General features: G+C 52.5%; 1 protein-coding gene across 3 annotated transcripts; it reads right to left on the reverse strand.

Moving 5' to 3' along the window:
* Nucleotides 1-1,657: 1,657 nt before the first annotated feature.
* On the reverse strand, nucleotides 1,658-19,187 carry HNF4A (hepatocyte nuclear factor 4 alpha). 3 transcript variants are annotated; one of them, XM_075517057.1, is made up of 10 exons: nucleotides 19,067-19,187; nucleotides 15,152-15,329; nucleotides 13,218-13,312; nucleotides 10,594-10,700; nucleotides 7,903-8,058; nucleotides 4,461-4,548; nucleotides 3,796-3,951; nucleotides 3,275-3,511; nucleotides 2,471-2,593; nucleotides 1,658-1,800 (listed from the first exon to the last, which is right to left on the reverse strand). In XM_075517057.1, exons 1-10 carry the CDS (start codon nucleotides 19,185-19,187, stop codon nucleotides 1,658-1,660), a joined length of 1,404 nt encoding a protein of 467 aa, XP_075373172.1. The 3 variants fall into 3 exon arrangements, with proteins under 3 accessions (XP_075373172.1, XP_075373173.1, XP_075373171.1); XM_075517058.1 differs by having other exon boundaries at nucleotides 15,152-15,326; nucleotides 19,067-19,181; XM_075517056.1 differs by having other exon boundaries at nucleotides 1,658-1,804; nucleotides 2,445-2,593; nucleotides 15,152-15,326; nucleotides 19,067-19,181.
* Between the last annotated feature and the right edge of the window lie 7,181 nt (nucleotides 19,188-26,368).

Consider the following 26,368-nt stretch of genomic DNA (forward strand, 5'->3'; position numbering starts at 1 on the left):
TCCCCGCCAGGAACCTCTCGGCAGCCGTGGTTCCATCAGCTTCATCTTCCCGAGAGGCCAGCACCCCACCTAGTCTATGGTTAGTTAGAGCTGCTATTGCCTCGCGCTGCCAAAAATGACTCAGGCCTGAAGTCGTGCAGGGCTCTGCGAGCTCCAGCCCTGCCGGCAGCCGGAGAGGCAAGCGCTGGGCGTGGGAGGGCTCCTTTCCTGGTTTCAGCTGTAAACGAAACGGTCGGATCTGCATGGTTTTGGCACAGGCAGGCACAGAGAAACAGGGGCTGTGGCAGGGAGGGAGCAGGGCAGGTGGGTGCAGACCCAAGGCTGGGGCAGACCCAAGAGGCTTGCGCGAGACAGGGTCTTTTCTTGACCTCTGTTGTTGTTCTCTGCAGGACTCAAAGCTTTGTGTTTTTGAGGTTGCTGCCCTCAAACCTTCTGAGGTCTGAAGGAGCCATAATGAATTCTTATCGTGTTATGAAGATCTATAAATCTGTTATCAGCCACTCACTCTAAGCTGAGGGAGTGGCACTGGACTGGACAAGTAGATTATATGGCATATCTTAGCATTACAGCTGGGTCTGAACTGAGATCCTGGGTCACAATGCTCCCAGCACTTGGGCAGCCCAAGACCTTGGTCCAACCTGTGAGGCTCGGGCTCTTCTCACCCTCACAGGTCTCTCCCCTTCATACGCCCTTCCCCCCTGTTTCCTTCCAAACAGGCACCCAGTGGTCGTCTTCTGACCACTGAGAAGCAGTAGTGGGGCCGGTGATATTTTGGGCAGTGCTGCCCACAGCCAGCCCTGTGCAGGGGTGACCCCGTCCCATTAGCTGAAATCTCCTGAATCCCGTGGTCCCCCAACTTCCCAGTCCAGGTAGTGAGGAGGCAGTAGTGGTGTAAGGGAAGGATTTGGCAGTGGTTGCCTCTCTGAGCCCTGTGGTGGGAGGGCAGTCCTGGCACGGAAATAGCAAAACCCCTCAAAAGGCAGAAGGATCCAAATAGTGGAGAATCCTGGTGAGCCAGACTTTGCCCCAGTGTCAGCTGAACAGATTTGTTAGACCTGGCTGGGGTGGCTAGTTTGCTGGAGGGTGACACCATGCAAAGACCTGGGACTAGCCAACACTGAGGAGCAGTTCTGCCAGTGCTGCCTGGGCAAAACCCATGTGCTTCACCTGCTGCGATGCTTCTGGGGGAGCTTCCATCTCCATCAAGTTTGGCTGGACTGGGGACTGTCTGGGGAGCTGGCATGGCTGCGGGAGGGAAGCCCTCCATTCACACAGCACAGAGAATCACTTGTTCTCAGGGTCTGGTGTGTGCTGAACCAACACTGAGAGGTGGCAATGGGGGAACAGCCAGCTGCACTGTCCCCAGTCGGTCACTGCAACCTCCCCATGGAGGGAGGCAGAAATCTGGCCCTTCTTACAAGGACTGAGGGTTTCAGTAAGGCTTCAACCTTAGTTCTGGGACTGGGGGCTGCCCATGGCACATGCTGTCCATAGCTGCAGGAAGACAGCTTTTGGTGGTGGTGGACTAGTCCAATAAGCAAGTCCGTGTGTTTGCACCCAAGGACCTCTGGATGGCTTCTCTTTTCACAGTGGCAGAGTCAATTCGGGCTTTTCTCCCACACGGTCTTCTAAACGAGGCCAGCTGGTCTGCAGATTGCTAGATGACCTCCTGTTTCGTGATGGCGGGTTGTGGGATGGAGGTGGGCTGTTTTGCCACGGTTGCAATGGCTCCGGGCAGCAGCTTGTATTGCTCTGGTCCTGAGCCCGCAGGTGGAGATGGCTGTGGGGTTTCTGGAGTAGCTACAGAGAGAGAAACAAAATTAGAGGACTTGACAGCACTGGGATCTGTCCTCAGTCGTGCCAGGTTCAGGTGTAAGCAAAGCAAAGGCTCTGTAGCAAAACCATAGCTCCTAATGGCTTGTGTGTTTGCTGCGAGGCAGCCCAGACACACAGGCATGGTTAGATGCCCTGGAAGAGCCACAATAACAAACATCGAATGAGGGGAGCTACTGGCATTTTGACCTGTACCGGCCACTTTTTTGGTCAGCTGAGGTCATCTCAGCCCAAATTCCCAAATGGTGGCCCCATGTGGTGGCCCTGTGTGGTGGACCAGATTCTCCTGTGTTTTTGCAGAGCGCAAAGTGAGGTGTGTCTGAACCATTGAAGGGAAGGGGAGCCTTTCAACTGATTTCAGTAGGCACTGGATGGGATCATTCATCCCTAAATTTAAGGGCTATGTAAAAGTTACAGTCTGCCAGGGAACATCTTGTTGAATCAGTAGCCTAATCTAATCTAACCCACCTCTCTGTTTGTCTTTCCTTCCTTTCTGCATAGGAATTTCTCACACACTCATTATCAGAGATTCTGTCTTGCATGGAAATGTCCTTGCAAGGTAGAAACTACCTCCACAGGCATGCTGGAAAGCTCCTGGTTTCTCCTGAGAGCTCTCCGTCTCTCTGGCAATACTCACACATCTGCCCGTTGTGCATCTGAGGAGGCATTGTGTTGGCCACAATGACGTTTGTTCCCAGGTTCTCCTGGATCAGGTGAGGGTGCAGGGGGTGGTGAGCATGCGGCGTTTCACTTGATGAGCCTAAAAATGTGCATATGACATTAGTTGCCACAATAACAGAAGGAGACAGTTCAGCTGGGCAGACCCACTGCACCAAAATTTCCAAGGCTTTGTGCATGATCAGCTTGTGCATATGTGACTGGAGCACACCCTTCCCGTTTTTCACCATGGATGCCTTGGGCTCGCTAACCCCTGCCCGCTGCCTGCATTTCCTCTTATACAGGATTATATTCCTCTCCTCCTGAGTCACAGCTCCACGTAAAGAATAGCACAGTGGCAACTTCTCATTTTGTTTTGTCCTACTGGATGCTCCCAGTAGAAAATCTGGGACACTCTTTCAACCTGACCTTTCAGACCCTTTTGTTCTGATGACTCCCTTCGGACACAGAGGAGGATCAGTGAAACAGCTGGCTGGTAGGTGTTTGGGTTTGCACAGCAAAGCTTGTCTGCATGCAGAGGGCTGGGGACACCTCTCTGTAAACAGATGCACAGCTAATGCATCTCTTTAGGTGAATAGCAATGGAGGACTCTCTGTTACCATTGCCAATGACAGGGGGAGATCATTTTGTGTGAGTCAATGGCTAACCTGCATACAGGCTGTCTCCACCTTTTTTGGGTAGGGAACGATGGCTATAGAGGTTCTCTAGGGGATGGTGATCAGGGAACACTGAGAGGTCTCTTGTAGGACCCTCAAGTACTCACCTCCCAGCAGCATCTCCTGCAGCAGGTTGTCGATCTTAGCCATGCCAAAGAGCTTGACAAACTGGATCTGTTCTATCATCTGCCAGGTGATGCTCTGCAGCACAGGCAGCAGCAGCAGCAGCTCCCCGAAGCGGCCCCGTGAGTCGTATTGCCGGTCATTGATGTAGTCCTCCAGGCTGACCTGCACCTGGTACCGCATCCGCTTGATCTTGGAGGGGTCACTCAGTCCTTTGGCATCTGAAACAACCCACAGAGCAGACTATCCAGGCTGCTTCCCTGGGAACTGCCCTTCAGTAATAGCATGAAGTCTGGGCGCAGGCTGAGGTGAGCTGTCTCTGATTCCCTATCGTCTGCTGGAATGGATGTTTTTTCTCTATTTAGGTTGACTTCTCCCCTCCCTCTAAGAACAGTTTGGCCCGGAGAGGGGACCAGGCAGCATTTCCACAACTCGGGACCAGCATTAGTTGGCATAACCCAGACTAGTCCCCTCTGATGGTAACCCTCACCAAGCTGGAGCATACCTGGGTCGAAGAAGATGATGGCTTTCAAGCAGGCATATTCATTATCATCTATCTGCAGCTCTTGGAAGGGGAGGACCAGCTCGTCCAGGATACGGATGGCCACGCGGTTCACCTCCACCAGTTCGGGGCAGTTCCGTGGGATGATGTGGTCGTTTCCTTTGGACAAGCAGCACAGAGACCATTGCCTTGTCATTGCCCAAGACTTATCAAGGGTGGCAAGGAGTTCAAAACCCAGGTAACCAATGCTGAGATAATTTTGAGGGTGGAGGACTTAAGAAGTTCCTCCTTCTGCCCCTTCCCTGGCTCAGCCTGCCAGAAATGATGAACTGTGTTGCCAGAGCAGCCTCTCCTTACTCAGGAGTCACTCAAGCAAGGGAAAGCTGACCGAGGAGTGAGAGCCTTTTTCTCAACCACACCACAGCCTGCTTACACAAACCGGGGCGGGGCAATGTGAATGTTCATAGTCCCCCAACTTTGCCACATGTCGTGGCCTTGATGTGAATGTCAGCCGGGCCCAAAGGTTGTGCTAGGCTTGCTAAAATACAGAAGAGCTCAAGGCACCCTCTGCAAAAAGGATGCCCGGAACCACTGAACCTCCCTATCCTTCACACCGGCAGGGAAGCTTCGCAGAAGCAGATGGGCCGGAGCAGAAGTGTGCTCTTTACCTAGCAGCAAGACATCCTTGAACACCATGGACCTCTTGGCAGCTCCCAGTAACAGATGTTCTCCTGCATGTGCTCGCAGCAGTGCTACCTGCAAGAGCAGGGGAAAGTTATTTGGGTGATGCAGAGACAGAGACAAGGCTGTGATTTCACATAAGCAAGAGGGAAGGCCCAGCATTTCTGTACTGCACTCAAGGATGGGGAATGAGAGCCGCTCTCCAGTCACTGTCAGAGAAAGAGGTCAAAAAATTGTTTACTCCTGTGCATAAACAGTTATAAATCCGGCAGAACCAGTAGATAATAGACAGCACCTGAAACATCCCATATTCATGGCGCATGTCATGAGCAAGACCATGCTAGACTGTCCCAGGACCTCACGCCAGCAGTGGGACATGTTCACAGCGGGCCATTTGCAGACAAGGCAACTCCTACCAAGTGCAGAACCAGGGACCATGCTCCAGCCCGGGAAGCGGGGAGAAGTACGATCCACTGCTGCGGACAGTTGCTGTCCCTCTGGGCCGTGCCCACCTCCCACTGCAATCACGCTCACGGGGACTCGCGTCCGCCCGGCTGGTGGGGTCACCCTCTGGTCATTCCTTCCCTCCGCAGCAATGGGCATTTGGGCCAGGGAAGCTGAAGGGATGTTTTTCTGCCCTGACGTTAATGATTGAAGTCTTTCATTTTACACCCTCCAGTGGCTCCTGAGAATGTTCTGAATCTTTTGCCCTCCTTCAGTTAAAAATTTCAGAGATTTAGGCAGAAACAGAAGTTAACGATTGGACAGCCTGACACAGAGGCTTCTTAATGTCCAGCCAGGAGCCTCTGCTGGAGAAAACAATCATTAAACATTGATGGAGAGATTCTGAAAAGTGTGTCCTGATGGAAATGGTCCCTTTTTCCAGTGTGTTATCCCTCAGCATTTGACAAAGCCAAGAGAAGTCTTACCCTACCAGAAATGCCAGGACAATGTGTCACCCGTAGAAGAGATCTCTGGTTAGAAAAGACACTGATGCCTGAGAGAGGGATTTTTTTTGCAGAGGATGAAAAAGAGTTATGCAAAATAAACAGAGTGGAGGTCCTTGCAAAAAGATTACACACACATGATGCTGGGGAACCTTTATCTATATGCCAAAATCTAGCCTCTCTCTATCGCTACCCAAACATGGGCGGATGTGTTAGCTGAGCTGCTTGTAATTACCAGAGCAGCAAAAACCTGAGCTTTCCTGTCTGATGAAACTTTGAGAAGGATGGAAAAACTGTGAGTCCCACGGGGGAGCAAAGCCCTCACGTAGAAATTTCCTGCCTAGTGAAAATTCAAGAAAGCTCAGTTTGAAACCACCATTTTTGTGTCCACAAAATTTGCTTGTTTGATCAGGGTTAAAGTAAATTACTTCAACAAGGCAAAACTATCTCATTTGATATTTGTTCTTGCAGTGATCAACCTGAGGTACATCATCCCATTGTGAACTAGGATAAATATAAAAGTTGTAACACAACAAAGTAGAACTTTAACTTTGAAATGAAATGGCTTTGCCCCAACAAACCCAGTACTTTGACATTTTGGTGCAGAGGAAGAATGAGGGGTTGGGTATGACCTTTCCTATAAAAATGTTGGCAGAGATGATTCATTCTCAGGCAATATTTTAATGACAATATAATGACATTTCCCAACATTAAATGTTCCCACTGGACATGTCTTGACTGGCTCTCATGCCCCTTGGGCAGCTGGCTTGCACTTAGTTTTGTTCATTCCTGCTCCCTGGCATTTCTGTCCTTCCTCCTGCGCTCCCCTGAGTATCTGCTGCCTCTGTTCTCATACTGTCCTTCGAAAGCACTGATGGCATTAATTGATTAGTTTTAATGCAGCTCAGTCTTTCCTCTCAGGCTCTTTGGGATTGGGAACTGCTCATGATGAGGGATGGCTGGTCATAAGAGAATATCTATTTCAGTCGAGACGAGCCTGTGGAGCATGGTGAGAGTAGCCTCTCCTCTGTCGGAAGGCAGGGTTCAGACGATGTCATCTTTAGGCTTTGTTTTCTTCTTTGAGAAATTTTGCAGCCCCACAATTGTAAAATGAGCTCACGTGGAAATTGCTGCAGTTTGCAGAGATATTAACCAGGTGTCGTGGTTTAAACCAGGACGCCAGGTTTACTGCCTCTGTTCCAAATGGCACAAGGATGCAATGGGTTATGCAGAGCTGCCCAGGCGTCCGCTGGGCTGCAGCCTGTTTGCTGTGTAAATGTCATTTGCCATTGGAGTCCATTTTGTTTTTCATAATTTTTGAATTGTATTTGCCTTAGGCGTTTAACAGATTTCTTACCATTTTAAACAATTTAGCACTTGGACACAATAGTAAAGAGGGAAATATGCTCTGTGTTAACAGCACTGAATTCCCCGGGGCTTTGTGCTGCTGGGTTATTACTGAAGATCTCGGTTTTAGGATTTGGGGTTTTTTCATCAGCTGGATGCTCTCACTTTGTGGATATCCTTTTTCTTCATGATGTAAAAATTACCTTTAGATCAACACAGCGCTGGAGACTGATCCTAGCTGAAGAGGATCCATGCTGGTTTTGTGACCAAACACTGGGAAGATTGGAAATACCTTCCTACCTGTGACAGGACCTGCGCTGGCCACTGCCAGAAGTGCTATACCCTGCCGGAAGTGCTATCCCTTCCCGCTGGAGCCTCCCCACCATCCAGACGTGCTGTTCAAGGATGGGCACACATCATGTCCTGCAACATCTGCTGCAGACCTCTGAAATTTAGGCTTACACAGGAGACATTTCATTGTATCTCTCTGAGGCTGCCTGAGATCCTGCAGTATAGTTTTAGAGAGGATTTCAAACCCACTGTGCTTATCTTGGTTATGGAATCAGCAAATGTCATTTCAGTAATTTGTGTTAAATGCAAATATATTTCTGGGTTTTAACTCTGAAGAGAGATTTTCTTATTGCCTTGAGAGCAAACTAGTGTTTTGTTTCAATAATTCCACACCAGGAGAATGGATACAAACATATCCCCAGGCAAGAAGCAGAAAGATAGGTAGACAGGCAGATTTGGTTTTAAGCCTTGAGCAGACCTTAGGCTAGAAATCTGTCCTACTAAGTCTGATTACCCTAAGTGTTTGGATAGCACTTCAGGTTTTCGAAGTGCTGCACAAACTATAATTAATAATTGACTGATAGACCCATGCAAAACGCGCACCTGATTATGTACCTAATTTGAGCTCAGTGTTATCGTGACTGTGCTCATCGACTGATTAGCTGCACATGCAAATGGCCTGTGCTGGCATTGTATGGATGCCGTTCCCAATCAGCTGCAGCAGTCAGGATAACAGAGTGGACAATGCGCATTTTCTTTGAAGGTCTCGGCTGCCAGGCTGTCCTTCGGCTCCCCGCTGCCTTCGCCGGGGCAGAGCGAGGTGGGGTGGATGGGGGGGACTTGCCTGGTCATCCAGGGGCAGCTCGCAGAAGGCAGGGATGTACTTGGCCCACTCCACCAACACTAGCAGCTGCTGCTTCATGGATTCGCACACGTCGGAGATGTTGGCAATCTTCTTCCCTCGGATGTCTCCGTTGATCACAGGAACTGGGGATGATATCTGGAAGGAGAGAAGAGATCCTTCAGCTTTCAGTGCCACAGAGGAAACAGACGGGAAAATCCCCAGCGCATGGGTTGTGTTGATGCAGACTCCAGCATCAGCAATTACTTTTTTCTGTTGCACATCCAGCCCCCAGAATACGTGGGCCAGCACAACTCATCTATATTGAGATCAACCTGGGGATCTGTGAATGTGAAATGCTTCAGAGCTGAGGCTGTGGATCATCTTGGTAAACTGTCATGCCTTGAATAGGCAGGAAAGTGCAGAAGAAATGTTTCTAAAGCCAAGGTCTTCTACTGAACAAATGTTCTCAGTCAAGATCCAGGAGGGAACAGAGGGGCTTATGTAGCAGTCAGCCTCGCCAGTGGCAAGGACATGTCCACCCAGTGCTGCTGCACAAGCCGCTTGGTTCCACCAAAGTGCAGAGAACTGCTCCCCCTTCCACCCTGCTCGAGCCAGTGCTTGGCCAGACCTGCCTTGTCTGCTTTTGACAGACACGCAGGGTCTACTTCTCCTCCTGTCTGAGTCAGCATAAGCACAAGAAGTCTCTGCTGAAGGCAGCTTTCCAGGTCTGACATTGCTTTCTGCGAGCACCAGGTCATTAATATTTGACATTACCCAATTTGAAATGCTAAAGACAGACTTTAAAGACAACAACCTCCCACCTCCCCCCAGCTTTTAGGCCCTTTTGGCAAAACTGCGCATGTGCAAACATGCCCGCAACACAGGTCGCGTTTTTTGCTTGTCGAATTATTTGTGATTGCAGAGGCAAATGGGGCCATTTCATTTGCAAAGGACAAGCCTGAGAGCTCTGCAAGTACGTCACACGGGGCTGGAAAGAACATCTCCCCCAAACCAGGCACCCAACCTCCTGCCCGGTTCTCATGCATTGCTGCTCACCCAGCTCATCTAAAAATTTGCCCTTAGTCACTACTTTATCCTCATGCTTCTGTAAGCAATTAACTCAACCCCATCGCTGCCCTCCGCCTGCCCTCTCTGCTCTTGTACAACATCAGCTCTTCCTGTCCTGTTCCTGCCAGCATTTTCAGCTTGGACCCTGCCAGCCTCTCCAAGGAAAGGGAGTTCAAATGCCACCTGTGGGGTTTTTTTTTCAGGTTGCATTACCTGGAAGCTTTCCAGCTCTCGAGCTATTATTGAATAAATAAGATTGTAAAAATCTCACCACGTATTACCCTAATCAGAGAGCCCGGAAGGCTTAGCAAATAAATAAAGACCTCTGAGTGAGTGACCCGAGGTCTTGGAGAAAGCAGCTCCTCAGCAGTATCTTGTTCTAATTAGCTGGGCACATAAAAGTTACCAATTACCGTGCTGGAGCCTGCCTTGTTTAATGAGTCTCTCTGTGCTCTGTGGGAGAGCAGGAGCTCCCCTGGATTTGTCGATGGTTGTAGTTTTTATCAGCAGGCCCTGCTCAAGACTTACACATTGTGCCACTGCAGGACTCAGAGTCCCGGGAATGTCCTCCCCTTGCAGATCGGGTGACTTGAGACCCCATTATCTCACACTTCTGGGAGCAGCACCAATATTATCTTTGTAGGGTATATACATATATTAGGGCCTACGTAGAACAAGGTGAGACGTGGGATGAGATTGGATATGCTTCTTGTGTACAGGATTGGCCCTTGGCCCTTCTGGCATATCCCCTCCTCGGGGAAGCAGACCTTACAGCCTGAGCCCTACCATGGAGCCCAGAGCTCGGCACGTCCTGTCCTGGAGCATCTCCCGGGGCAGCCTTCGGGGTAATATGGCCCTTGAAGCAAGGAAGAGCAGGGACTGCCAACTCGAACCCCTCTTCATTTTCCCCGGGACAGGGAGTGCTGCTCTCCCCAGCTCCCCTGAAGAGTGGCAGGTCTTGCCTCCAGCACAGCCCCATCCTCATCACTTGTTCTCGCAGAGAAACCCTCCCCGCAGCCTGTGCGCTCCTGTCCTGCCCCGTGTCCTCCCAGACAGTGCTGATCTGATGTACCCATTTGCAATATCCAGATTCTTAAAGCGGAGTCATCTTTTCAGGTGAACACTCTAGGAAATAAGTCTTGGCAGTAGGCTTGTAGAAATGGGGAATTTCAAGTAAACACTGGAAAGAATATCTGCATAAAACAAGCCTGAAACTGATCCCTTGTGACACTGTGCAGGAAGCCAGAATCTGAAGTTCCTAGGAGCCGATGGGGAAGGGAGGCTGCTCGTGTGAGGCCAGCCCCTCGGCTGGCTTTGGCGGCCGCAGCTCCTTGGATTTCAATGATTCTACCCTATTTTCTTCCAGCAGGCTCTCCAGCCTTCACGTGTCCCATCAAAGCAGAACAGATTATTGCATATTATTACAACCAACAATGGACCAAGGAGCATTAAAGGGATCGTTTCAGGTAACAAATGCCTGTGAAAAATCAGTGTTGAGTTGGCAGATAAGTTACTTAGAAAAGAGGTGGTAATTTGAAGACTCAGCTATTAAATACTCAACTGGCTCCACTGGCCAGTAGTGTCTGATGCTTTTGTATTTGCCAAAGAAGAAAGAAGAGATACCTGTTGTGCCAGGACTTCTGCCTGCAGTAAGACGTTGATGGAGGGCAAGCTGCTGTCTTCGTAACTTGATCTCCGGGTGCTGATTCGGTCCCGTTCATTTTGTACAGCTGCAAGAGAGTATTTTGGCTGAGCTGCAGGTCGTTCATGGCAATGCACACCGAAAACTAGCACAGACGTTTGGCGTTCCCCTTCCTTAGCTGCAGTTTCCCAGCTTCCCTGCCTGGCAGGGCGGAGGTGCAGCTGTGTCTGCTTTGTGACGGGATGCCTGCGAGAGCTGACTACATCTGGTGGTCTGTTCTCACATTCGCTTTGTTAGGCTTTCCTGGGATGGGGTTGTTTCAGAACCCAAACACCTGGTTCAAAGCCTGTAGAGTTCAATGGGAAAGTTTCCTTTCAAAGGATCCGGCTCTGAGTTTTTTGATTTCAAGATATGGGGTCTGAAATAGTGGCCATGCTCACGCATGCAGCCCAAAGCTTATGTGTGAAACGGAGGAGTCGAGTATCTGCCTGGCTTCTCTGTCTGTCCACATGACTTCTGTGAGCTCCGTTTGGGAAACTCTTGCACCGGGTGGGTGCAGTTGGAAAACTTCCATCTAAGCTACAATAAGGAAGGAAGTGCAGAACAGCTCCTATTTATCTATCCAGAGCAACAGAGCTCTCTCATACCTTACTGTAAAGAGAGTCCCAGGACAGGTTTGACCCCAACGTGCCTCCCTGCTTGGTCTAGTCTTGAGGACCTGGGCTTTGAGTCTAGAGGAGGCAGCAGCCAGAGCAGAAGTGCTGAGGGGGAGGATTTGCCTCTCTATCTGCCACGAGGCCGTGGGCTGGCCGTAACTCACCACGGCCACGCCAGTTAAAGCCATCTGCTCAAATAAGGTATTGATTGATGGCAGGGGAAACAGAACAGTCCCTGCCTTAGGCTGGTGGCTCTCTGGATTGATACGTTCTCAATGTATAAATCCGCCTGATAAAAAGCAATAATGAGGCTGGGCCAGAAGAAAAGCCCTGCAGTCAGCGGCTGTAAATAGGAGCTCTCAAGGTTATGCCGCTTGTTATCAGTAGCAGGCCCCCGAGTTCAGTCACGCCATGATGTTTTCCAAATGTTTGCTCAGTATTAGCTGGTCATGCACCTAATGTAACTTCTATTGAATATTAACAGACAGCAGCAAAGCTCTGGGCATGGGATGAGCGGGCGCTGCAGGGAGAGGAGGATTCCTATGTTCTTCAGGAAAAGTCAAGCCAAGTTCCTTGCAATACCTCGTCCCCTTTAACAGGAAGAAATGTTCCTGCTCAGAGGTGTTCTCACAGGCTGGTGTTCCTGCGGAAGCTGCCCAGGTACTGCTGGCACTTCCCTGTTGTCTTCAAGGACCCCTTTTCTCCTAAGTTTCTCCTCGAGGGGGTGTGAACTGGGGGGAGCACAGGGTTTAATTTCTCTACATGGAACAACAGGGCCAAATGCCTCCCTTTGCAGACATCAATGGGGTGAGCTCTGCGGGGTGCCAGGCAGCTCCTCTGGGCTGCTCCTGGAAGTTTGTCCCTCCACCAACAGGGCCACCAGTGGGGCCACCAGCAAGGTCACCAGCAGGACCACCAGCAGGACCACCAGCGGGGCCACCAGCAGGACCACAGCAGCCCTAGGTTTCCTTGCCACTGTGAATACTCCTGAGAACCAAGCAGGGCTAAACAAGGGGCGAATCCTGTCCCGTCGTGTCTGAGTTGTGGGGACCTGGAAGGGCTGCAGAGACAGAGAGGCAGGGAAGTTGGTGGGTGAGCCTGGGCCATGCAGGGGGGTGGATATTTTTACTTGTTTCAGATGGAGTTAAATAGCCAAAATGCTCCACCTTGCTCTGGGTCCTTTCTACTGTGGCTGATGTAGCAGATAAAACTAAGCTCTCTGCAGACGGTCAGCAAGAACCTATATGCACATTAGGAAAAAAAGGGGCAAAATGACAGTTGGACCTTTGCTGGACTCACCCACCCAGCTGTGGATTTCATGGTGACTCTGGGGCAACAGCACTTAGAGCAGTTTCCCCAAAGTGTTTCCAAATTCCCAGGCTTTCTTTGAAGTTTCTGCTTCTCACTGATGTTGAGAAGCATTCCCAAACTGCTTGGATGCCCATCTACGTGGGAGCACAGGTGATGTGTGCGTCAGTGTGAGCGATGGTGAGCTGAAGAGGCCCGGGTGTGATTTGTGTGTACAAGCACTGGCAGTTCTGAGACACAAGCATGGCCCTGTGACACTCTCATGGGCTTGTCTTTGCTGGCATTTGAGAGGAGCCCTGAGAAGGGGCCCCGAAATTGAATTTGGGAGCACGCAGGGTCCCCATGCCTTGCCCTCAGCTGTTGGGACGATGGCTGCTTGCAAGAACTTTGCATGGGTGGGAGCGGGCAGGTTGGGCACATGCAGGGCTCATGACTGGAGGCCAAAACTCTCCTTAAACCCCCCTGTGATGGGGGTCTGGATCTGTGCACAGAGAGCACTGTGGAGGGAAGACAGGGCTAAGACGGCTGGGCGAGCGTGTACACAGCAGGGACTGGCCTTGGGCTGTGAGGGCTTCCTCAAACATATGCAGCCAGCATGACTGCTGCTGGGGAGAGCACAGGGAAGCCACGCCGTCACCCACCTTCCTTCTTCATTCCTGCTCGGAAGCACTTCTTAAGCCTGCAGTATCGGCACTGGTTTCTTTTGTCTTTGTCTACCACACACTGCCTGTTAAACCTGGGAAGAAAGAGAGGTGTGAGAAGCAGCAAGACTGAGCCTGAAGGCAGGACAAGGCAGAGCCCCAAGCTCCAAGATATGCTCAGAGCAGGTTCCCAGAGGCTCACCCTGAGAAAGGAGCCCAGGTCTGTGCCATTTCCATCCTTGCTTTAACCTGAGGTTTCTTCTCTGCACTGAGCATCTCAGCCATCTGCTCTACCTCTGGATGTTCAATAAGGAGGGGCTAGAGCTGACAGTCGCACGCAGGAGCTCAGGCTGCTGGTCTTACTCACTAACCACTAGGCATAGGATGCTCCTGATGGACTAACAAGCCCCAGTGAAGTCAAAAGTGTCAGCCGGGAGGGTCAGAGCCAACTTGGTAGCCCCTGTTGTAAGTTAGATCCCAGTTAGAAGGGAGGAGGAATGCATTTATTCGGAATAAAAAAAGGATAGAAGGTTGTTCTTGGGCTAGTAAGGTTAAGAAGTGGGTTTAAGTCCCTGCATCTCTCCAGGGCTGTGTCTGCAATCCAGACAGGTTGGTTCTGACCTCTGGACAGCTTCGCGGGTGTGCAAACAGCTCTGCAGCCACCTGCACTTCAGAGGGGACTTGGGAAGCAACCAGCTCCTTCCCTCCACACTTGTATCACCAAATCCATCGCACGTGGCGGGGCACACACTGATCTCCCATGTGTGGCTCTTGCATGCAGAACAAGCCCGGTGACCATTTGCAGCATGAATTTCACTTGCAAATTTGCTCTAATTTGCTGCCGATTGATCAAGCTTGCAAAGTAAAGACAAAGGCATACAGAGCTGGGAAAGGGCTTGTTTCTACCATGCTTTTTAAAGCCCCAAGCTAAGATTTGCCCAAATGGGTGCCTGAAAGCAGCTTTTTAAGCATTTCTGTAGCACTTAAATAAAAGCCCTAGTCTCCAAAGAACTGGGTACCTTGGCTTTTCCACTGGAGCTGTGGGAGGGGGCTCCCTGGGCAGCCAGCTTAAACTGCCCTGGAGTGCAAGTGATAATGTGCTTCACGTGCACTCAGAAACCCGGGGCTTCTTTCTGTCACTCAGATTTGAGAGTCACGTTGCTCTTCATGCTCTCCAAGTGGCTGTCAGGCCATGAGGAGTAACTCACTCAAAAAGCCCAAGTGATTTAGACACTCTGAGCTGAGGATTCCTCGGTTTCCTCTGCGACTCTCTACATGTGGGTTGCTCCGAGCACGGAGCAGGCAGGTCACAGCCGCTGATGGCACAGGAGAGCCATGGGCTACCATCTCAACGACAAAAGGTGCAGTGCATGAGTTGCAGGAGTAACATGGGTGCCTCATCCTCAGAGACATGAACTCTGTGCTGCCCAGCTTGTTGCTCCTTAAATGTTCTTTTACCATGTAACAGGCAGTGACAGCATTTTAGGTAGATGGCAGACAGACTTCCATCTCGTGATGGAGAAGGGATGGGAGGCCACTGAAGTGCCCCCAGGGAGCGAGTGAGGTTTGCGCTGCACTCGGAGCACTGAGTAGCAAGGTGCTCAGCCCCTGTAACAGGGCTTCCCCCGACACCACCTTGCTTGCTGGCCGCATCCACGGTTGGCCATATCTGTTTGCAAGAACACGTGCTTGGCCCCTAAAGAATGGGGCAAGACCTCACCGGGTCTTTCCCCGGTGATCGCTGGAGGGCAATCCCAGAGTGAGAGCGGTCTCTGACCCTTCCCAGCTGGAGGGTGAGGTCAGGGAAGGTGGTGGAAGGCATGGGGAGGATGAAGAGGACGAAGGACCATGCTGCTGCGCTTTGAGGCCTTTGCCGTTCAGCTCCTAGGGACTGCTTTGTCTCAGCCACGTGACTCTGTCCCCTCTGTCCTTACCTGCAGGAGTACATGTGGTTCTTCCGGACGCTCCTCCTGAAGAAGCCTTTGCAGCCATCGCAGCTGGAAGCCCCGTAATGCTTCCCCGTGGCGCGGTCCCCGCAGATGGCACACAGCGCGCTCACCCCGATACTGTTGGAATTGTTGAGGTTGGCTGCTTCTGATGGAGACGTGTCTGCTTGGGGAAGGCCACAGGAAGAAGAAGACAGTGAGACAGACAGCCAACATTTCCTAACTCAGTTTCCAGTGAGAGACTTGATTTTTGGAGGAACCAGGCATCTGCAGTCAGGCTGTGTGGCAGGGGCTGGTCAGAGAGGTGTGTAAGGAGTGGTGGGTGCTCCGAGTGTCTTAAGTCATTGCATTTTGAGTGTGCAAAAGCTCCCCATGTGACAGGGTGAGACAGCTCTTCCCAAAGGCCTGACTCCAACGATGCCTTCAGACAAAGCGGAAACCCACTGGCAGAAGTCACAGAGCAGAGCCACAGTTCCTCGGGGATTTGCAGACACTTTGGGCTACAGTAGCGCGGCCAGAGAAAAAGCTGGTGCAGAGGTAAAGCTGAGGTATTACAGCGCAGGATGAGCAGCTGATTTATTAGAGAGGTGTTTGTGTTATAGCACCGGAAGAACCCAAGAGAGCCCTGAGCAAGAGCTATTAGAGAAATGAGGTGACCAACTCCCTTTGCTGGAGAGCCTCTCTGCCAGGCACGGAGCTCCAGCCTGCAGGGTGGTTCTTCAGGAGAACAAGACTTTAAGTGCATAACAAACTCAAATGACTTCAGCTGGAAAACTCACGTGGGCAAACACTACCCATGCAAGGAAGGACTGATCAAGCTAACCCAGAAAGAAAGGGTGATGCTATGGCACGGAGGAGGCCGTACGCTGGGTATCTTCCAGAGTCTGGTAGCACCCCAGCTGAGACTGATGTGTCTTACAGTCCTTACAGACCGGGGGGGCTGGCACTTGCCCGGCTCTTTTGGGAGGATGGGGAATTGCAGCAGCCTCTGTAGGACATCTGAAAGGCTCGAAACCATACAAGCCCTACACTAAAACCCCTCCAGCAAGCCAAACAAACCTCAAGGCTGAAGGGATCAGCCCTTAATTCAGTTGATCTAATTGTCCCCTCCCATGTACATTTTCCTGTATCAGCACGGGCACATTCTCCTGCCTCAGTGGAAATCCCGGTTACAAATGATACCCAGGAGCTACAAAGCCATGGAGACCTGCTGGGCTTTTAATACTTGAGTCTATTGGTCCCTGGTCTCTGGGTCTGGCAGGGATGCAGTTAACTCTCACCCCGGGGAGGGCCACAGCTGCTCCCACCTGGCACCCAGCAGCAAGGGGCTGGGTGCTATAAAAAGGCTGGTCCCAGCAGGGCTCCCTTTGGTAGCTGGAGCATGGGTGCTGGGAGAGGCCAAGGCAATGCTGCCTGGGGCAGGGCTACAATTTTAGCTTTTATTTTGCAGAGAAAGGGGTATTGCGGTAGGGGCTGCACAGCCTGCTCGTGCCATCCCTCGGCAGGAGTAACTGGTGTGGATCCAGCAGCGAGCTAGCGCAGGGGATCTCGAGCCAGGCCCTTCCCTGGCTCTGGCAGCACCTTTCATTTCCCTGCCTGCTTTCTGTCTTTCTAATTCCTTGTGTCCCTCCTGTATTTCTTTCTGAGTCAGTTTGCTGCGTCCCTGCCTGGCGCACCCTGTCACACAGCTGCGTTTCCATACATGCAGCACTGCCCGTGCAAAGCTCCTCTCTCTGCTCCCGAAGCCCTGGGCTCCTCCCAAGCCTGTTCTGGCTGTCTCTTGTCCCTACGAGCAGCTTGCCTCCAAAAACATCCTTCCTCCCAGTGCATCCCAAGGGCTCGGCTGGATGAAGGTCATTCCAGAAGGAAAGTTAGACTTCCAGTTTCAGCTAAACATAGGACTTGCACGAGGGAGGAAGAGCTGATCTGCCTATAATCCCATTACTTGTGTATCTGTGACAGCCCAGATAAATCTCTTTTTAGCAGTATATCATGATGTAATCAGATGAACATAGAACAGGAAAAACTGGCACTGTTATCAAAGAAATTACAACATTTTAGTCTAATAACCAACCAACAATGAAATTATTGCCTAATGGATAATTTTCCAATTAAGTTTATTTCATAGTGCCAGAAATACGGGCTTCTGGCTGATGCAGTGAAGTGGGTTTAATGGGATTGATTTGGAGTTAAGGTAAATGGAGGAAAGAAAAAATCTGACTTTGAGACCTCGCAGCTGAGACTTGTGTTAGGACAGGAGCTCCTCGAGAGCTCCCCAAGCCTGTCTGAACACAGGGTGTGTTTGGCCTGTGGTGGTGGCAAAGTTGGTCAGTGCTGAGCAGCCACCGGGGCTGGAGCTGCAGAGCTGGGCAGGGCAGGGGCCGAGCTCTCCTGCAGTCCTCGGCCAGAACAGGAGGCGGAGGTTTTGCAGGCAGAGGGAGGTTTTGCAGGCAGAGGTTTTGCAGGCAGAGGTGCGGGCAGTTGCTGGAGTGCCAAAGCAGCCCTGGAGGCGAGACCTGCCCCTGGTCTGGAGCTGGGCAGAGGAGGGGGAGAGGGCTTGGTGCCACCTGACCCAGCTGACTCATCCGTCCTTAGGGCATATTTCATATCTCACCTGATCTCGTCATGTAAAATTGCTGTGTCCCTCTGCCCTGCGGAGCCCTCAGTCCATGGGGGCCGAGTCACAGAAGCAGGAGCTTCTGCGTGCTGGGGGGGAGAGGGGCATGGAGAGGGACCAAGACCTGGGCTTGTCCCGGCGGGTCCAGATGGGCATCGGCAGAGCCGAAGGGGGCTGCTCTCGGCCCTGAGACCCCTGGGTGGGTAGGACCAGCCCCCGGGAGCAGAGAAGGGGCTGCGACCCAGGGCACAGCAGAGCCGCTTGGGCACCACGGTGTCATGTCCGTGACGGAGCAGAGCCATAGCCCAGGGAAGACCTGCACAGGCTGTGAGGGGAGAGCCCGCGCTGCCGGCACAGCCCTTCTGGGACAGGGGTGCCCCAGCAGCCTCGGTGACGCAGCAGGCAGGAGGAAAGGGCTCGGGGGGTCGCTTTCCGCGGTGTGCTTCGTTTAGTCATTAACCTCGTATTTAGAGAGACTTTAGGGGGGACTTGGAGAGGAATCTCCTGTTATCTCTGAGCATTTAATCACCAGGACTCCTTGGTCCCCAAATGGGTGGGCCAGTATTGCGAATCCTGGTGGGTTAAGTGTGGTCCTACCCTCCTGAGGGGACGGGAACGCTTGTCTATCCCGGCCAGGTCCCCTCGCCCCTCTTCCCGGGGGCTGAGCCTCCTGGCCCAGCGGCGCTTCCAGGGAAGGGGATGCCACCCCGCACCCCAGCGTGCACAGGGAAGGGCCGTGGCCTAGGGGCAGTGCCCGAATCGCTTTCCGTAGTGATTTCCACCCTTGCCAGGCATTAAATGGCTTTCTGCGCTGAGAAAACCCAGCTCCAGCTGCTGCTGGGGTGGGACTGGCTCTGCTCTGGAGCCACAGGCTCAGTTGTCTGTCTGGTGAGCCCTCAGCAGCGTTTCACTTGGAAACTTTTGGCTAGTCTTTTCTCTTGGTTGGGGTCTGGGGAAGGTGAGACCCCCCCTGCGCTCAGCCCCAGTCCCTGGGCTGAAGGTCTGGTGGGGACCTCTCATTGCACCCAGCTCCCGGCGTGTGCCCGTCCCCGAGGTGTCTGGGCTGCAGGGCACCATCCCGCCTGCACCGAGCACAGCGTTGTTCCGCCACCTCGATTTCTCCCCAGGGGAAGAAGAAACCCCGCAGTGAGCTGCTGGGAACCCCATGGCTGACACCCCCGCCGTGCCCCAGCCCTCACCACGTTTCAGCAGCCACCCTGGGGACTTGTCCCGCAGCCCCCGGCTCGTCCCACCGCTGCGCAGGGGAGAAAGTGGAGGGGACTTACCGTTGCCCATAGCCAGCACCTGCATGTTCTCAAACTCCAGAGTGGTATACGCCGGGTCTAGCGCTGCGCTATAATCTGCCATCTCCATGTCTATTAGGGCTTTGGAAAGGCGCATTATCATCAGCAAACACGGGCCAGATTGTACCGATTCCCTTGTCCGAGGCTATTGGCCCTTCTGCCTCCCTCTGCCTTCGCTGCGTCCCCTATCTGTTGTCTTTTATTTCAAATATTTCTCTGAAAGGATTTGCTGAGCCTCAAGGCCTATACTCCCCAGAGGGGTGGAGGCAGGAGGCAGGGGGTTAATCTTTAATCATCTCACCCACTGCCGAACGCTGCTAAGCTGTTTTTTTTTGGTGGAGCAGCAGTGATTCTTGTTGACTGTTTATTACTGAATCTCGAGGTGCTTTGCCGATCCCGGCTCCCGGGCGCAGGTAGGACCGTGGGAGCAGGCGTTCGCCGCCCAGGGAACACCTTCCCGGGCTGTTGACCTTGATGCTGAGCTGCCGGTGTTGGTCTTAATTGTACCTGGGGTGGAAAACTTGGAAAAAACCCCGCCGGGAGAACAAGGTTGCTCTTCACTTCAGTCACTGCCTTCCCCTCTCCACAGTTGGTTGCCTTCTCCCCCTGTTTTTCCCATCTTTCACTCCCTCCATCCCTCCCACACCTTTTCCTTTTTCTCCCTCCCCGTCAGAGAAGGTCAGCACCTGCCTGGCAATTTACACGTTGCTATGCAAAGTAAGATGTACAACTCCTTTTACTTCCCTATAAACCGAGTTTTACAGGGGCTGGATGCCCTATAAACAGATCCCACTCTGCAGCCGTGCCCAAACAGTGAGCAGGGCCGGGGGGCGGCACGGGTGCCCTGGGCATGGCCGGGGCTGCTCCTGTCCCACCGATGGAGCCACCCTGTGCCGGACACCCTCCGGCCTCGGGTTTTGACTAGCACGTCTTAAAATTTTCATTAGGCATTTTACAACGCAGCAGAGCTTTGCTCTGCAGCGGGATTTTTCCTCCTGCAAAGGCAGCCGCCGCCAGCTCTCCACCACCAGCACCGGCGATGGTTCTGCTGCCTCGCCCAGACCTGGGGTCCGACCCACTGGTACTGGGCAGGGGGGACGGGAGCGACCGGCAGAGCTGCCTGTGCTGTCCTCCTTGCTAACCTCGGCGCTCTCCTCCCCAGCTGGCCCTGGGCACGTCACTCCACTTTAGACAGGACCGAGATGTTTCAGTGTAATTGCAAGATCAACGAGCGGGCATTTAATCGATCGCTGAACGGCACATCGGCTGGATGGCGCAGGAGAACCAGCAATTAATGGCTTGGTATCAGCTCGCTCTATGTTGAAAACTTCCCCCTGATTTCACAACCAGCAGTGGGTGACTGAGTCCACACGCTGCCGATTTGGGCTCCCAGCTGGCTTGGATTTGTGCTTCCCAGGCACCCCAGTGCAGCCCCGGCCCCGCTGGCACCCCGAGCCGCCCTGCCCGTGGTGGCATCACTGTCAGAACGTGACACCAAGGTCTCTGGCTCCACAAGAGCACCTGCCTTCGGGCAGTGATGCTAGCGATGATTTGCTGTTCACATTTTAGGAGCACAAGGGATTGTTCAAGCAGCCCTTGCCCCCCAAAACTACGACCTATGTAGCACTTCCAAACAGCTCTTCTGCCCTAAGGCTACAGGTCTGCAGGAGCGGAGCTGAGCACAGGGGAGAGCCCCTGTTTTCTCACTTGGGACTCGTGATAAACAATCCCTTGCTGCAGGGAAAACAGTCATCCGGTCTGTGCTCCCAAGAGAGAGGCCAGAGCTCTCTGCACTCACGTGCCAATGGCTCTTCTCTTCAGCAGGAGCAGTCCTGAGCCAAAAACTGTTTTTACGATGTGCGCACTGGGATGGGGATGCTAAGGTAGAGCATAGCCCCCTCCGTGGCCTCGTTCCAGGGACCTCCGTCCCAATCCTGGCTGGGCCACGGTGATCCCTTTGATTAGATAAATGCTACAGACACTAGGTCAAATATGTGCAGGATTTGCCACAGTGTCTAGTAAAATATCGTAAAAGCATGGCCTGTTTTGCTCTGCTCAGCAAAACAAATCTTTTGCTTAAATAGCCTGCTGAGCAAGGAAGGCTGCAAAGGCCATTTGCTCCCCGGGCAGGAAGGATTAAAAGGGCCAGGAATAGAAATCGGAGAGGCAGCATGTGCGGGAGAGCGGCAGATAAGAAGCGGGGAAGTTTGGAGAGCATTAGCTGGCTCATGAGGCCGGGACTGTCAACGGGACGCGGCGCTTTCCGCCCGGGGTCATGTTGACTGTCATTTTCTCACTACCGGTGTCCTCCACCAGCTGCCAGTGCCCCCTCCCAAATCCCTTGTCTCAGTGTGGAGGATGAGGACCAGACCAGCCAAGGACACCGCACGCTTCCTTTGCCCTGGAGATGGGCTCGTGATGGAAACGCGTCGGCTGCTCCCTGGGCACAGTCTGCTGCGGGAGACGATGTCTGCCCGGGGGTGTTCTGCCTGGACAGTCCTTGTCTCCCCCTGACATCCCTGCGCGGTGGGTTTTGGGACAGCTTGCCAATGTGGTCATGACTTGTACTAGCCAACAGGACCCTGCGGCCCTGCAGCTGTTTTAGGTTGGAGATGTTCAAGTCAGCAGCTGGTCGTGGGGCTGATTCACACACTTCTATCCTACAGAAGATGTTTTGTCGTTTTTATTCCAGAGAGCAACAACTCGTAGCTGGCAAACCCCCACTGGTAGGCGAAGGCTGCTCCCAGACCAGGTGCTCAGGGGAAGTTCAGCTTTCAGGCTCTCTCCTCTCTTCTCCTGTCCCCATTTTCTGTGCCCACCACCCACTGTTTGCTACGCCAGGAGATGGCTGCAAAGGAGACCGTGACAGCTCCGAGGCATGAAGTGTTCTGCGCCAAGCGATTATTTAATTTTTATCTGTTGAGCAGTAAATCCTTTCCCACACTGGCACATCATGACACTAATTCTGCCTTATCTATATATCCCTGACTGGCAAATTCATCCAAAGCAAAAGGGGATTCCCTGAAAATAAGATCTATGCTTCCCAGTAAATGAGGATCAGGAATAGAGTATTTAATAGAGCATTTATGGTAAGGATGCCATCAGGTACCGTGCTTACTAGCTCTTCATGTCCAGTGGGTGAGCAGGCTCCTCTCACGGGGCAACTCCTGCCCTTCTCGAACAGGGTGTTGTAGGATCAAAGGATAATTGACGTTGGAGGGGACCTCAGGGTCTCTACTCCAACCTCCTGCTGGAAGCAGGGCCAGCTGTGAGAGCAGCATGGGTAGCTTGGGGCTTTATTCAGTTGGGTCTTGAACACCTCCAAGGACGGAGACCACACAGCCTCTCTAGGCAACTGATGCTCGACTGTCCTCATGGTGAGTAAGTTTCTCCTTAGACACCGTCTGAACCTCTCTCCAATTCTTACGCCTGTTGATCTCCTCCTGCCGTGGACCCTGTGAGGAGCCTGACCCCGTCGGTGCCCCTGTGTGGGTTATGCTCCTGCAGTTCCTGCTGGCCCATTTCTCCAGCCTGCTGCGGGACAGCAGCCCTGCCCTCCAGTCTATCGACCGGACCCCCAGTCTGGGGTCGCCTGCAGACTTCTGAGCATGGACAGTGATCCGGCTGCAGCCAGGAGCCCGGGGCCCTCCTGCCCTTTGCTTTCTCTCTCTCAGCTCTGCACTCTCAGGAAATCCCTGACAGAAATGCCAGTGCCCAGAGGCAGCAGGACCAACCTCGTGGTCATCAGCAATGCCACCACTGCCCCTTGCCGCCCTGACTGCAGATCGTTCCTCCCTTGTCACTCGCAGCTCCAAGGCCGCTGCGGGGCTGGAGTGGCCTTTCCTTGGCATGCAAGCGAAGCAGAGATGGGCTTTGGGTCTGAGACCTCTCCAGAGCAGGAAAGCCCTGAACAAGGCCGGGGCCCCTGCTGAGCCCACCACCGTTTTGCCGAGCGAGCTGTCGGGGAAGCACGAAGCCAAGTTACAAGACAAAGAACAAAAGTCCCAGGGGAACGTCGCCAGTGTAGTCATCTCCACACATGCAAAGGTCCCTTCTGGTTGTTTTTTTTTTTTTTTCCCCTTTGAAATTTCAAATTCCAGTTTGTGGACAAAGTCCTGCCTATCTGAGAATATAGATCTCCGACCACTGACCAAACTCCACTCCAAGCAGTCCCGAGGGCTGCTCTTCCCCTTGCCCACAGATGCCTCCACTCGGTCCCCAGATCTGCCGGGATCACACTGAAACTTTTGCACAGGAGCAGAGCGCTCGTACGTGCACAAAGCGGATTTTGCACATTTCAGCCTTAACATCAGCAGCTCCCTTTCTCCACGCGGAATGGGAAGGACCATCGGGAATAACCAGGTAGGAGCCTTATCACCTGCAATTCGTTTGGGCAGCCATTGCAGATAGAAAATGAGAAGGAGAAACAAGGGCTTCCATTGTGCTTATACCAGCAATTTTAGCTCATCATTTAAATTAGGGAAGAGAGAAAAAAAGAGGCAGCTTCAGAGGGGATGAAAACGAGAGGGAACATGAGCTCGTGGAGGCAGAGCCGCTCCATATGGTTAACTGATAACTCCAATTTGCCTCTTCCCTCTCATCTTTTGTGATTCTCCCGATTAAGCTCAACTTATTCTCATGCTAATCATTTCTTGACCTGTTTGTTCTGCATTAAAAAATTAACAGAGAGCAGTTTACTGCATGACTTGCTCACACAGAACTGCTACAGATTAGCAGGCAGGCTTTAAACCTCCGTGCAAGACTTTTGGGTCTAGCAGCCAGTCTGCACAGCTCGAGGATGAGCTTTTTTTCCTGTTTTTAAAGAACAGCTTTTTCTAAAGTCAATAGAAATCCCCCTCCCTTCATGCCTTAAGTATATTTGCTCTGTGGCGATTTCCAAATGGGAAAGATAAAGCCAAGGGCTTGCGTTTTGTCAGACTTTTTGTAAACAGGGATATTTAGGCCACACTGTCAAACCCCTCTGCCTTCTGCCTCGGCGTGCCGTGACTCCGGAGCAGAGTTGTCAGTGTGTTAATAAGCAGCTCCAAGGAATTTGGCAGGGGCTGGGGGGCTGCAGGTGAGTGCAGCTGAAACAAGCCCTGGTTCAAGCGGAGGATCTTTGCCTCCGCTCTGGGCAGTCATCTGATGGACACACGGACAGGGTTCTGCTCCCGCGTCCGTCCCCAGAATGTCCCCAGCAGCAGCAAGAAGTCCCCAGGAAAACCGATGATTCAGCAGAAGTTGTTTAGGGTCTGTTTGCCCCTTGCCAGCCACACACAGCACATCTCTGCCCCGGCAAAACATTTTGTGGAGGTGAACCAGAAAGATCCAGCCCTGACAGGCAGGAGGTGACCACAGCCACGTGCCAGACCCATGCCCGGGGCAAGAAGCAGGCATTTTATCGTCCTCTTCAACAACAAATCGCTCTTGGTGATTTATTTTCCCCAGCGCTGAAGCGCCGGTCGCTGTGGTTGGGACAGATGCTGTCTGGGGCTGGGGGCGATGCCCAGGACAGGCGATGCCTGAGCAGACCCCCCCGCGCTGTCACTGGTGAGCTTGTGACAGGCGGTGGCACCCTGGGCTCCCCGGCACAGCTAAGGGTGACAGAGGCAGCTTCACCGCAACCTCAGGCTATTTCTCACCAATGCCAAAGTTATCTAAAAGTGGCCAAACCAACCAGAACTGTCCAGGCCTCCAGGCCATAAAATCACCGTACGGAGAATCAAGGCAGTTTTTGGACACGGGGAAGAGGCGCTTCAAAGGAGGTAGCAGACTCTGCTTGAACTCCTCTCCAAAAGCAACATGTGCGTTTCAGCCGAAGCTGGGATGGATGTTGGAGCTGGAGGCAATTACTGGAGCTAAAATAAAGGGCTGCTATGCAAAAGCGGTAGGGAAAGAACTGCAAACCTGGGGACAGACAGACCATTTCAGCATATACTGCTCTAGCAATAACACTGTGCGTGCCTTTCATGCCAGGACCAGAAAGGGGTTTATTATCCTGCCTAACAAAGGCTCTGAACACTCGAGGAAGTCATTATTAGTACTCTTGGGAGCTGTTGTTTTGCAAGGACAGTAAATTTGAGCTGTTCTCAGAAGGGCAGCCGTGCTCAGAAATGCCAGGGCATTTGCTGGTATTTGCAATCGCTCTGCCTGCATGGCAGCCCTCGAAAAGAGCAGCTGTCCTCTGGGAACTCTGTGACTCTGGAGGTCTGGCTGCTGTGTTTTTACACAAAATCACACAATGAGCCCAAGACCAAACCAGGAAGAGGAACTGTTAGATTCATCTTCTTCCATTACACCACAGGCTACAACTTGGCCTAAGCTACAGCTCCCACTGCTGACCCCGCTCGCCCCATCCAAACCCTACACTGCAAGCATTGCACGCCGTCCAAACCCCAACCCAATGGAGACCCAGACACTTTCCAGCAAAACACCCTCCTGCCTATTCGGGAGGAAATCCAGAAAAACTCTGACTTTGCCACGTGCTGTTCCAGGGTCGCTGTCTACGCTGGCAGATGCTCAGCTCGAATCCAGCGGTTGAACCCCTATTTAAATGGGGGAGCAGAAGCCATGGGGAAGCAGCAGTGCTGGAGAGAAGGTTTGCTGCCAGCAACGAGCACCTACTGCCTTCCGTGCCGTGCCAGCTCACGCGTTTAATATGGCAGGGATCTCAGCAGCCCATGTCTGGACCTGGAGGGAACTTGTTTAGAATATGATCCTTTTGGAACTGAAGTAATCTTGCAGCTTCCCAGGAAAAAGATCCCTACTGAGCTCACAGTCTGGCAGGCAAGCGAGTCTTTCCCTTCACCCCTGCCAGCTGTTTGCAGGGCTTTTAGGTTTCATCGACTTTATACGTTTGTTGTACACACACAAAACAGCCCCTGAATCGTTCCAGCTGGTGGAGCAATAGGCAGAGGAGGAGAACAGCCAGAATCAACAAAGGTTACAAAGCAAGTTTTACTTTTTTTAAAATTTATTTTATCTTTTTCCAAAGGTGGATGCATCAGCATGCCATGCCTGCTGTAAGTGACCACCAATCACTGCTGCGGCTCTTGGCATCGGCCCTCGCTAGATATTAAGGCAAAAGACTGCAAAGCTGCTGGGGCTGTGGAGGGAGAGCTGCAGTGGGGCGAGGGCGGCAGGGGGGACAGTCTGAGCCCGTGTCCCCGGAGGAGGGCAAGTCAAGGGCTCCTCAAGGGCAAAAAGCATCTTCCTGAATCGGGCAACCGCGGGCTGCTGTAGCTGCCCTCCTCGTGCCCCGGGCTGGCTGGCAAAGTCAGCCCC

Source organism: Mycteria americana, chromosome 14 (genome assembly GCF_035582795.1).
Source record: "Mycteria americana isolate JAX WOST 10 ecotype Jacksonville Zoo and Gardens chromosome 14, USCA_MyAme_1.0, whole genome shotgun sequence".
Taxonomy (NCBI): domain Eukaryota; kingdom Metazoa; phylum Chordata; class Aves; order Ciconiiformes; family Ciconiidae; genus Mycteria; species Mycteria americana.

Bases quoted from the DNA above. Each gene is read 5' to 3' on its own strand.
- HNF4A (XM_075517056.1), bottom strand. From the start codon at position 19,181: ATGCGCCTTTCCAAAGCCCTAATAGACATGGAGATGGCAGATTATAGC. The intron at 15,327-19,066 runs GTAAGTCCCCTC...TTCCCCAAGCAG, and splicing joins GGTGCTGGCTATGGGCAACG to ACACGTCTCCATCAGAAGCA. The intron at 4,549-7,902 runs GCAAGTCCCCCC...CTGCTCTTGCAG, and splicing joins AGCTGCCCCTGGATGACCAG to GTAGCACTGCTGCGAGCACA.